Source organism: Chiloscyllium plagiosum, unplaced genomic scaffold (assembly GCF_037043375.1).
Source record: "Chiloscyllium plagiosum isolate Xiang-an unplaced genomic scaffold, Cpla_swu_hap1 HiC_scaffold_27, whole genome shotgun sequence".
Lineage (NCBI taxonomy): Eukaryota > Metazoa > Chordata > Chondrichthyes > Orectolobiformes > Hemiscylliidae > Chiloscyllium > Chiloscyllium plagiosum.
The window spans coordinates 63,441,732-63,454,480 of NW_028270165.1; the positions used below are offsets into that span (position 1 = coordinate 63,441,732).

General features: G+C 47.9%; 2 protein-coding genes across 5 annotated transcripts in view; one reads left to right on the forward strand and one right to left on the reverse strand.

Moving 5' to 3' along the window:
- LOC148144448 (uncharacterized) overlaps positions 1-12,749 on the reverse strand; it is a 677,410-nt gene that overhangs the window by 36,610 nt on the left and 628,051 nt on the right. The gene's annotated exons all lie outside the window — the stretch shown is intronic.
- On the forward strand, positions 10,502-11,722 carry LOC148144449 (uncharacterized). Of its 4 annotated transcripts, XM_087974707.1 has the most exons (4): positions 10,502-10,578; positions 11,050-11,152; positions 11,405-11,544; positions 11,629-11,722. In XM_087974707.1, exons 1-4 carry the CDS (start codon positions 10,502-10,504, stop codon positions 11,720-11,722), a joined length of 414 nt encoding a protein of 137 aa, XP_087830833.1. The 4 variants fall into 4 exon arrangements, with proteins under 4 accessions (XP_087830833.1, XP_087830831.1, XP_087830832.1 ...); XM_087974705.1 differs by having other exon boundaries at positions 10,502-10,620; positions 10,705-11,460; positions 11,545-11,722; XM_087974706.1 differs by lacking the exon at positions 11,050-11,152 and having other exon boundaries at positions 10,502-10,939; positions 11,357-11,722.

Sequence of the window (12,749 nt, forward strand, 5' to 3'; positions counted from 1 at the left end):
CAGGTGAATTTGAGGTCGGGGTGGAAGGTGTTAGTGTAGTGGATGAACTGTTCAACCTCCTCGTGGGAGCACGAGGTAGCGCCGATACAGTCATCAATGTAGCGAAGGAAAAGATGGGGGGTGGGGCCAGTGTAGTTGCGGAAGATGGATTGTTCCACATACCCTACGAAGAGGCAGGCATAGCTGGGGCCAATGCGGGACCTTCTTTTGATTGACCAATAGGGAGCACAGGAAGACCGGAAGGACATTTGTCCTCCTGCCAATGAGAGGCACCCCATTGTCTGAATGCAGAAGTTGGAGGTTTGTCCTCCTCTCCCTGTAAAATGGTTGAACGGTAGGGTTCGGGGCCTAGCTTTGCTGCTCCTTTCCCTTGTAAAACTGCTGTCTTTTGTGTACAGCTGTCAATGTTTTTTGTAAACTGTTTTGTAATTTGTTTAATAAAATATATGCAGAAGTTGGACCATGAGGTTCTGAAGCTGCTGCTCGTGTCTGAATGAACATTGAGCTTCATCCCACACTGCACATTCCTTCCTCTGTCCATTATCTATGAGTACGGCACTCTTCTCTTGCCACCTTTTCCATTTATTTTTTAATTCTGGGATTCAGTTGTTGACTTGCAGCAACTAAAAGGAAAGAGAGTGAGTCGGGATGCGGAGAGACTCTGGAAACGTTGCGCCAGGTCTGTGTCTCAATTGGCAAAATACACAGGTAGGTGGCTGGAAGAACACAGCAAGCCAGGCAGTATCAGGAGGTGGAGAAGTCAACGTTTCAGGTGTAACCCTTCTTCAGGATTGGGGATGGGTTTAGGGGGCGATGCAGATAAAGGGTGTGCTGGTTGGTGAAGTGGGGATAGATGTAGACAGGTAGAGGGTTCGACCTAGGCAAAATGGAGGACTGCAGATGCTGGAAACCAGAGGTTAGATCAGAGTCGTGCTGCAAAAGCACAGAAGGTCAGGCAGCATCCGAGAAGCAGGAAAATCAACGTTTCGGGCAAAAGCCCTTTATCAGGAATTTCCCTAGAGTAGGGGACTCCAAAGCTAGAGGACATATGTTTGAGGTGAGAGGGGAATGATTTAAAAGAGTCGTGAAGGACAACTTTTTCACATGGACAGTTGTGCATGCGTGGAACGAGCTGCCAGAGGAATTGGTGGAGGCTGGTACAATTATATTTAAAATGCATCTGGCTGGGTACATGAATCGGGATGGTTTGAAACCGTGTGGGTCACATGCTGGCAAACAGGACTAGATTAATTTTGGTCATCATGGACAAGTTGGGCCTAAGGGTCTGTTTCCATGCTGGATGGCTCTTAATCGTCTTTGGTGAAAGCAGAAGTGTGGTTGTGAAGACTAGACTTTCAGAGCAGCTTTCGAAGATGTTTTGCCCTTACTGGGAGCAGAAGAATACAATGAAATCTTGCATTTGTGAGATAGCAATTGAGTAAAGGGAGTACATCTGTGATTTTGGCGAAAAATGGGAATTCATTGCACTATGGGGATGAAGCCCTACCTTATCCAGTTATTTCAGCTGGTGGATGAGACTCGGCAGTTCACGCAGGCAGTCAATCCAGTAATATTTTGTAAATTCCACTTTGGAAATACAACCAGTCTGATTCAAGATTGGGATACAGACAGACTCTGACCTCACACCTTTAATGCATTATCTAAGCTGAGATGACACCTTTTGTTATAAAACCTTAAATTATCTCAAGAAAGTGTCTTACAGGAAGTTCTGGGATTTACATATTAATGATACCTGCAACCCATTCTGAAATATGAAAGGCTTAACAATCCAGGTTTGTTCAATATATCATTTCAGTGGCAGGACACTACTGTTTTTCTATAAATTCTGTGCCTTATGATGTTATTCTCCACAACCACCTGATGAAGGAGCAGCACTCCAAATGCTGGTCCTTCCAAATAAACCTGTTGGACGATAACCTGGATGTGTGAGATGTTTTTTAACTTTGTACAGGTTAGGGTGGATTGACCATGCTAAAGTGCTCACTGTGACCAGGGAGGTGCAGGTGAATTGGCTGTGCTAAATTACACATCGTGTCCAGGAATGGATTGGTCATGCTAAATTACCTGTGGTGCCCAGGAATGTGCAGGTTAGGGTTAATTGGCCAGGCTAACTTATCCAGAGTGAAGATCTAGACCCCTCTTAAGGAGCCTTTTGGTTCGAGATCGGTCTAAAGAATCAATGGAATGCATCTGTACAAAGCAAGGCTATCAGTTTAATAAGGCACAATTCTGTCCAGCAACACAGCGGTTAAACCTTCTGTGTTCCATGGTGAAGTTGTGCAATTACATTTGAAAATTACACGTTATTTATTTAAGTTTTTTTGAGACAGTACAGCCTTAATTTCAAGAAAATATCAATCGAATATAATAAGGTGACATGATTCACAGCAGGTTAATCCAATGATATTTCCTGAGAAAGGAGTCTTAATTACGTAAATCATCATGCCATGGTAGCAGCTCAAGGTTAGTTCAATTGGTCAATTAATGTGTCAGTGTTCATTTTAAACAAACTCCATTGTCCTCTTATCTTTGGATTTTAGCTTAATTCTGCAAAACAGCAGGACAAGTTCACAGAGTTCAATCATTATTCTCGGCCATTTTGTTCTATTATTTTAAATTGAAAAGCCATTTTGTGGTTAGTAAAAATCTACATATACTTGTTGCGTCTGACAATAACCTAAATTCAAATTTTCGATCCTCACCTGAAGGATCAGAGTCTGAGGGGTGACCTTATAGATGTTTGTAAGAGGCATGGATATGGTGAAGACCCAAGGTCTTTTGCCCAGGGTAAGGGAGTCCAAAGCTCGAGGCCATATGTTTGAGGTGAGAGGGGAATGATTTCAAAGGGACCTGAGGGGCAACTTCACGCAGAGAGTGGTGCATGTATGGAATGAGCTGCCAGAGGGAGTGGTGGTGGCTGGTACAATTACAACATTTTAAAAAGCATCTGGATGGGAATATAAATAGGAAGGGTTCAGAGGGATATGGGCTACATGCAGACAAATGAGACTAGATTAGTTTTGGATATCTGATCAGATGAATTGGACCAAAGGGTTTGTGTCAGTGCTGTATGACACTAATCGTCTTTGGCGAAAGCAGAAGTGTGGTTGTGAAGACTGGACTTTCAGAGCAGCTTTCAAAGATGTTTTGTCCTGTCTGGGAGCAGAAGAAGTTACAATGAAATCTTGCATTTGTGAGACAGCGACTGAGTAAAGGGAGTACATCTGCGATTTTGGTGAAAAATGGGAATTCATTGCACTGTGGGGATGAAGCCGAACCCTATCCAGTCACTTCTGCTGGTGGGTGAGACCAGGCCTCAAGACTAGGGGGAGTAGATTTAGGACAGAGATGAGGAGGAGAAAGTGAGGACTACTGCTTTTCCTGGAGTGTAGTGAATCTATGGAATTCTCTTCATTAAATATGTTCAAAATGGGTTTTTGCATGGTTGGGGAATTAAGGGTAGTTGGGGCAATGCTGCTAGGAGGAGCTGAGACGATGGATAGATCAGCCATGATCGCAATGAAGAACGGGGCAGGCTAGATGGGCAAAATGGCTGACTCCTGCTTTTATTCCTGAAGAAGGGATTATGCCCGAAACGTCGATTCTCCTGATTCCTGGATGCTGCCTGACCTGCTGCGCTGTTCCAGCAACACATTTTCGGCTCTGATCTCCGGCATCTGCAGACCTCACTTTCTCCTCCTGCTTTTATTACTGTGAAACTATTTCCCACAGCTAACCCATCACTGGGCACTATGGGTAATTTAACATAGCGAATCCACTCTAACCTGCACCCTACCTGGACACCATGGGTAACTTAGCACAGCCAATCCAACCGAATCCGCACAACACTGAACACTGGGTAATTTAGCATGGTTAATCCACCCGAACCTGGACAAAGTTAAACATCACACAACACCAAGAAGTACTAGCTTTCGGAGCACTGCTCCATCATCAGGTGGTTGTGGAGCACAAGATCATAAGGCACACAATTTATGGAAGAAGATTAAAGTGTCCTGCCACTGAAATGATATATTGAACAAACCTGGATTGTTACACCTCTCATCTTGTACAGTGGGTTGCAACTATCATTCATATGTAAATCTCGATAACATAAGGTTTTATCACAAAAGGTAACAACATCTGGGTGGCATGGTGGCTCAGTGGTTCTTAATTTTGCCTCACAGCGCTTGGGACCCAGGTTCAATTCCAGCCACTGGCCACAGTCTGTGTGGAGTTTGCACATTCTCCCCGTGTCTGCATGAGATTTCTCCAGGTGCTCCGGTTTCCTCCCACAATCCAAAAATATGCAGGTTAGGTGAATTGGCCATGCTTAAATTGCCCAGTGTGTTACATGCATTGGTCAGGGGTAAATATGGGGAATGGGGCCTGGTGGGTTACTCTTTGAAGGGTTGGTATGGACCGGTTGGGCCAAAGGGCCTGTTTCCGTACTGTAGGGAATCTAATCCAATCTCAGCTCAGACAATGCATTAAAAGTCAGAGTCTGTCTTTATCCCCACCTTGAATCTGACTAGTTCTGTTTCTAAAGTAGGAATTTATAAAATACAACATGTTCTGACAGCTTGTAGATTGTGTATTTTTGAGCAAAATAGAATTTATTTGAAAATATAATTCTGCAAATGCAAATTCACCCCCATGGACTTGTGTGTGCTTACAGCTAAAAAGTTTATTTCTGTGCTGTGTATCTCTGTCTATTTGGTAACAGATGCTTTATTTCTGTTGGCATAACTATTGTTGTAAGTCATAGCTGGGTACTGATAGTTAGATATAAAGCAAAGAGAATTCCTCAAATAGGGCACTATCAGAATCCTGGGAGACCCCTATTTCTGGTTTACTTCCTATTGACAAACATTAAGCATCAGCACCTATTTATTTCTATTTTTTTGTTTCACTTTTCTTGTTTGATTCCCTGGTACGACTGTGTCTGGTCGGTTGTCAGGCTGGGAGATAGTGGATTGGGGTTCGATTGACTGAATGTTGTATTGTTCTGGAAGGTGTAAAGGGGTGGGGGGGGTGGGGTGTTGGAGAATCAAAACTTCAGCAGAGCTGAGAACAGACCAACATCTTACTCTGTGGGAACAGGAGATCAACAGAGGACAGAGAAACCAAGACCTGAAATCCGACCTGACACCGGATTTCTGTGATCAGTGTTTTCATTAGCAATGCCAACCCTCTACCTTCACCTAGCTTCCCGTTTGACTACCCCCTCGATATTCAAGATCCAATCCTTGTCGTCCTGAAGCCATGTCTCTGTAGGGAGTCTCAGATTATAATTATTCTCTTCAATGTGTGCAGTCAATTCATTCACTTTTGTAACAGAGCAGCACACATGCAGACACACTGTTTTCGGTTTACATTTTTATGATCTTTGCAATCCAGTTTTAATTGCTGGTACATTTACTCTCCTTGTCTCCATCATTCTGTGATGTTCATTTCCCACATCACGACATTGCTCACTGGCCTTGATTGGGATTGGCCATAGTGCCCAGGGATGTGCAGGTTAGGTGTATTTGTCAGGGTAATGTAGAGCGGTAGGAGAATGGGTCTGGGTGGGTTCCCCTTCAGAGGGTCGGTGTGGACTCGTTGGGCCGAGTGGCCTGCTCCCACACTGTGGGGATTCTCTGAAGCGAAGGGATATTTGCAAACGGTGCAGGACAGCGCAGGCGCAGGTCGTGCCCCCGGCCTGGCCCCGCCCATCCGCTCCTTTCGTGACGTCACAACGCGGAAGTGACACTGAATGAATGAAAATCCCTCCGTCTGGGCTAATCCTGGGGCGGGAAAATCTGTTCACTTGTAGCAACGGGAGTGAATCCAGGGAGGGAGCAGACCCTGTCAACTCAAGTATGGGAGTTAGTTACCAGGTGAGGAGGACAGAGATTGGGAGGAGTAGATATCTTTTCTGTTTTCCTTTTCAAAATGCACCCGATTTCCACAAGTAAATGCAACAGGTATAAGTACAGCACATGCAGCTTCAAGCCGGCTGTGCACCCTCTGTTCTTCCTCTGCCTTGGCTCCAGCACTTTTGGCTTCCCTTCCCTTCTCGACTCCCCCCTCCCCCGCCGGGTGTTGATACCTCAATGTTTTTCCGGTTGTCTTTTGTGGGCTTTGAAAACTTTCCCAATCGTCTGGGTACAGGATTTGGGAGATTATGTTGCAGCTGTACAGGACATTGCTTAGGCCACATTTGGAATATTGTGTGCAGTACTGGTCTCTCTGCTTTAGGAAGGATGTCATAGAGTCATGGATGTTGTGAAACTTGAAAGGGTTCAGAAAAGATTGGCAAGGATGTTGTCAGGGTTTGAGCTGATCAGGATGGGGCTGTTTTCCCTCGAGTACCAGAGGCTGAGGGGAGACCCTACAGATTTCTATAAAATCATGAGTGGCATGGACAGGATAAATAGACAAGGTGTTTCCCTGGAATGGGGGAGTCCAGAACTAGAGGGTAATAGGTTTAGGGTTGGGGGGAGATTTAAAAGGGCCCTAAGGGGCTACTCTTGTATTCAGAGGGCGGCGCATGTAAGGAATTAGCTGCCAGAGGAAGTGGTGGAGGCTGGTACAATTCCAGCATTTAAAAGGCATCTCGCTGGGTATATGAATAGAAAGGGTTTAGAGGGATATGGGCCAAGTGCTGTCAAATGGGACTAGTGATTGAGGATATCTGATCGGCATGGATGAGTTGGACCGAAGGGACTATTTCTGTGCTGTACATCTGGTAGACAATGGTCCTCAGAATTCTGTTCCCATTAGGCTCACCCTTAACTCTATTGCACATGGTCTTGGCGACAGTATCACATTCTGAAATGAGAAAAGACCTATAAATGCGCAAGGGAATAGTTCTGTTCCGGGTGTGTACATGGAGATGGGTATAGTTACTTATGACGCATAAGGCCTGTTGTTACCCAGCCAGTGGAATGCAAGCCATCTTTGTATATGGGCAGGAGGTATAAGGCTCCTTTTGTCTTACACGAGTGGGCGTGACAGGTCTCAAGATGTTATGTGGAATATGAACAATTGCACACCCATAGCCGGTTCCATTAAAGCAATTCTCATACGACCATGCAGTAGAGTGAAAAGATGTCAGCAAACAGGTAGCACGAGGCTCATATGGTGTTGGAAAGTGATACTGTATTTCTCTGCGGAGGGTCGGCAGTAGGGAGTCTGATGAATAGAATGGAATCGGGGACTGGGGACGGGGCAAGTAAGTCATCTCCCGATAGAGAGGAGTAACATACTACTGCCTCTGGGGTGAAGAGCGTTCTGTGGGCCTGTATAAATAAGTTGTTTGTGGATTGAGGAGTTTCCCTTATCAGGCTTCCCTTTTCTTGAGTTGGCCCGTCCTGCAAAAAGTGATGGTGTTCCTGGGCGCCCTTAAAATATTTACCATAATAACGGGATTGATCACTTTTATTCTCACTAGGCTTTCGTCTGCAGGTAAAATCAAAAAGACGTAACTCCCACTGATGTCTACTGTCCAGATGGACCATCTGGTATTTCTGATGTAAGAGTACATTGCAATAATCAATCTTCATCACGTTCCACACGTCAAAGGCGTCTGGTCCGGTGCATTGGACGACATCTCCTCGGCATAGGTGGTGGATAATCTCTGATCATTCCTAATCACATCGATGCTTAGTGGCTTTCCCCATCAGGATGTTGTACGTGATCAGAAAGGTGAGGAGATAGCGATCCCCCACATGTCCCTCCTCTTAGTTCAAGTATCTGTAATAAGATGAATATTAGAACAACAGCAAAATTCAAAAACCCAACTGGACAGGATCCACTCCTTTTGTTGGGATTCCAGGATTCTCTCCTCCTCTTCCCCCCCTTTTGATTGGTGCGGTCAATCAATTTACAACGGTGCAGTTGGACCCAAGCTGAGCACCCAGCGACTGTGACCGCCGTAGGGGTGGGAAGTAAAACCTGGAAGGGGCCATTCCAACGAGGTTGGAGACCTTTGCCAGTCCAGTTCTTGATGAGCACCAACACACCAGACTCTACCCGTGACGAGGCTGAAAGGGAGGGAACATCGCTGTAGGCCGCACGCTCCTGGGAGTGAAAGGCACGCATAACACTAGTTAGAGCAAGAACATAACCAATGATTGCTTCGGTCATGTGGACGTGGACTGAGAAGGGAGCCGAATCATTCCAAGGGGTACGGAGGGGGTGACCAGAGAGACACTCAACTGGAGACAGTCGCATCTTGCCCGCAGACATGGATCGCATCTGGAATAAGGCCACAGGGATTAGCATAACCAGGAGAGGCCAGACTTGGCCATTAATTTGGCAAGTTTAGTTTTGCATCTGGTTAAAACATTCAACAATGCCGGCCGCCTGAGGATGATAAGCACCATGCAGTTGCCGACAAATACAAGGCTGGGAACAGAGTTCTCCGTTAATATTACCTACAAAATGTGGTCCATTGTCTGAGCTAATGTACGCAGGTATACTGAAGTGGGGAATTATTTCCTTAAACAAAATCTTCACCACAGTCTCAGCAGTAGTGTTAGGAGGAGGGTAGGCTTCAATCCGCTAAGAAAAGACATCAACAATAAGCAAAACATATTTATAGTAACTCAACTCATTTCTCCAACTCGGGGCGGCACGGTGACACAGTGGTTAGCACTGCTGCCTCACAGCGCCAGAGACCCGAGTTCAATTCCCGCCTCAGGCGACTGACTGTGTGGAGTTTGCACATTCTCCCTGTGTCTGCGTGGGTTTCCTCCCACAGTCCAAAAATGTGCAGATTAAGTGAATTGGCCATGCTAAATTGCCCGTAGTGTTAGGTGCAGGGGTAAATGTAGGGCAATGGGTCTGGGTGGGTGCGCTTCGGCGGGTCGGTGTGGACTTGTTGGGCCGAAGGGCCTGTTTCCACACTGTAAGTAATCTAATCTAATCTAATCCAACTCAATGAAGTCCAGTTGAAGTGTCTCCAAGGGACCCTCCAGCAAGGGAGTTCTCGTAGAGATACTTGAACTAAGAGGTGGGGGATCGCCTACCCACTGACCTGTTTGACCACGTACAACATCCTGATCGTGAAAGCCACTGACTTGAGTATCGATGCGATCTGGAATGATCTAAGATTATCCTGATGTCATCTGGTGCACCAGACCTGACGCTTTCAACGTGGAGTCACTTGAGCGATGGCGTGAGCTGCCAGAGGAAGTGGTGGGTGCTGGTACAATGACAAGTTAAAAGGCTCCTGGACGGGCATCTGAATATGAAGGGTTCAGATGGGTCAGGGCCAAGTGATGGCAAATGGAGTCATAGAGATGTACAGCACAGAAACTGACCCTTCGGTCCAAATCGTCCTTGCTGACCAGATAGCCAACTCGGACAGATTTGGCCATGGGTCTGTTTCTGTGCTGTGTGACTCAAATTGTCTTCAGTGAACGCAGAAGTGTGGTTGTGAAGGCTGGACTTTCAGAGCATGTTTTGCCCTGACTGAAAGCAGCTGAAAATGTGTTGTTGGAAAAGCGCAGCAGGTCAGGCAGCATCCAAGGAGCAGGAGAATCGACGTTTCGGGCATGAGCCCTTCTGCGCTTTTCCAGCAACACATTTTCAGCTCTGATCTCCAGCATCTGCAGTCCTCACTTTCTCCTGACTGGAAGCAGGAGAAGAGTTTGACTGAAGTGTGTCGGTGTTAATGCCTTGACATCTCATTTTGCTCCCACCTTCCTGGGGTCATTAACCATTTCGTGTCTGGTCCTTCCTCAAGAAGCTGCATTGCAGGTTTACCCTGAATTGACACTTTTTTTTGCTTCCCAAAATCAGACCTGCTCACTCTCCGCAGGATCCCAGTGTTGTGAAAGATATTAACTTTCAGGTGGAGGTATCCAAAATTCAGAGAGATGTCAGTCTTGATGTTTTTGCTTTTCTGCCCCTGTAAGATTCTGAATCAGCACCTTCAGGGGAATTAGTTAGAGCGGAGTGAGAACAGAGGGGGAAGAGAGTGTGGGATGGTACTTTCAATTTTGTGGAACAACAAAAGAATATTCCACAGAAAGTATAATTGCTTGTTCTGAATTTCTACCCTGCACTGACAGTGATGATTTTTGTAATCTCTTTTTGCAGAGTATTTGAAAATCTGAAGACTGATGTTTCAAAATCAACGAATGAAGGGCTTACTCTCGAAACATTGACTCTCCTGCTCCTCGGATGCTGCCTGACCTCCTCTGCTTTTCGACTGACTGTCCAGCGTCTGCAGTCCTCACTTTGATGTCAATGTCTGACAGTCACACAATCCATCAGGACCGCAACGATTTTTGACTGTGATTTCTGTGAGAGGGATCAACGCTTTTTGGTTCCTGTTTGAGGACGTTTTCAGCATCAGTGGGACTGGACGAGAGACCGCACTGTTGCAGCGCACTGTGTGTGGAGCCTGAAACAGTTATACGGCCTGGGAAGGGGATTTCACGGCAGGGAGGAGCTCTACACGTGTTTGTGTGCAGCTGAAGCTGTGGCCATGGAGAAACCTGAGGAATCCCACCCCGTGGAGAAACCGTGGAAGTGTGGCGACTGTGGGAAAGGCTTCCGTGTCCCGTCTGCCCTGGAGACTCATCGGCGCAGTCACACCGGGGAGAGGCCATTCCCCTGCACCGACTGCGGGAAGGCCTTCAGACATTCCTCCCACCTGTTGGCCCACCAGCAGGACCACACGAGGGAGAGGCCCTACAGCTGCCCAGATTGTGGGAAGGGCTTCAGGTATTCCTCCACCCTGCTGAGCCACCAGCGTGTCCACACAGGGGAGAGGCCCTTCAGCTGCCCTGAGTGCGGGAAGGCCTTTACCGACGTCTCCGCCCTGCTGAGGCACCAGCGGATCCACACAGGGGAGAGGCCCTTCAGCTGCCCTGAGTGCGGGAAGGCCTTCAGTTATTCCTCCACCCTGCGGAGCCACCGACGTGTCCACACGGGGGAGAGGCCCTTCAGCTGCCCTGAGTGCGGGAAGGCCTATACCGACGTCTCCGCCCTGCAGAAGCACCAGCGGATCCACACAGGGGAGAGGCCCTTCAGCTGCCCTGAGTGCGGGAAGGCCTTTACCGACGTCTCCTCCCTGCTGAGGCACCAGCGTGTCCACACTGGGGAAAGGCCCTTCAGCTGCCCTGAGTGTGGGAAGGTCTTCAGTTATTCCTCCACCCTGCGGAGCCACCGACGTGTCCACACGGGGGAGAGGCCCTTCAGCTGCCCTGAGTGCGGGAAGGCCTATACCGACGTCTCCGCCCTGCAGAAGCACCAGCGGATCCACACTGGGGAGAGGCCCTTCAGCTGCCCCGAGTGTGGGAAGGCCTTTACTGACATCTCCTCCCTGATGAGGCACCAGCGGATCCACACGGAGGAGAGGCCCTTTGCCTGCTCTCAGTGCCGGAAGGCATTCAGCAATTCCTCCACTCTGCTGATCCACCAGCGTGTCCACACGGGGGAGAGGCCGTTCACCTGCTCTCAGTGCGGGAAGGGCTTCACCTGCTCCTCCAACCTGCGGAGCCACCAGCGGATCCACACCGGGGAGAGGCCCTTCAGCTGCCCCGAGTGTGGCAAGGCCTTTAGTGATTCCTCCAACCTGCTGACCCACCAGCGGATCCACACCGGGGAGAGGCCGTTCACCTGCTCTCAGTGTGGGAAGGGCTTCACCCGCTCCTCCCACCTGCGGAGCCACCAGCGAGTTCACGTGCCATCGCAGGGGGATTGAAGGAGTGATGGCCAAGTGCCATTATCGATTGGACCATCAACCCACTTCCAGGGACTTCGGGTTTGAATCCCTCCCCGACAGATGGCAGAATTGGTATTCGGTCAGAAATGTGGAGTTCGTATTCTAACGATGAGAGTGTTTCAGGGAGGGGGTGGTACGGGGGAGAAAGCCCCCATCTGATTCACACTCTCCCTTGTTAGGGAAGGGAACCGCCATTGTGGGAAAGGATTCACTCAGTCGTTCCAGCTGCATCCTTTACCTGATCTGGCCTACACGTGACTCCAGACCCACAGCAGTCTGGTTGACTCTACACTGCCCCTTCCTGGCAAAGGAGTGGGGAGAAACTTACTTGGAGACAAGGTATGGGTTGAAATTGCTGAGTGAGGCAATACCTCCTCCAGGTTACGGCTGTACCAAGGATCCAATTACAAAGGGACAACTTGCTGCTGGCCAATAGTAAAGACAGTGAGGGGGGTGGGACAGGGGAGGTGTCGTGTGTGCACTTTGACCTTGAGCTGTTCAAAAAGCAACTACTTTTTTCTCTGCCTTTTTCCTGGGTGGGGGGGATCTGAAGCTGTAACAAAGTTGGGTTGCAATAAAGGTTACCTGAACTTACCACCGGGCTCAGACTCTCATTGAAAGCTTTGAGCTCCAAGAAGTTTTTGTTTTAAAGCTGCTCATTTCTTTCAGCCTCCTGCACTAAGTTTAGAACAAAGAACATAGAACAATCCAGCGCAGAACAGGCCCTTCGGCCCTCGATGTTGCGTCGACCTGTGAACTATTCTCGTTCCCCTGCACTATCCCAAAATCATCCATGCACTTATGTAAGGATTGTTTAAATCTCCCTAATGTGGCTGAGTTGACTACCTTAGCAGGTAGGGCATTCCCCTCCCTTACCACTCTGTGTAAAGAACTTGTCTCTGACATCTGTCTTAAAGCTATCCCCCCTCAATTTGTAGTTATGCCCCCTCGTACACGCTGACGTGATCATCCTAGGAAAACGTCTTTCTCTGTCTACCCTATCTAA

Excerpts from the sequence above, each read along its gene's own strand:
- LOC148144449 (XM_087974704.1), top strand. The coding sequence starts at position 10,502 with ATGGAGAAACCTGAGGAATCCCACCCCGTGGAGAAACCGTGGAAGTGT.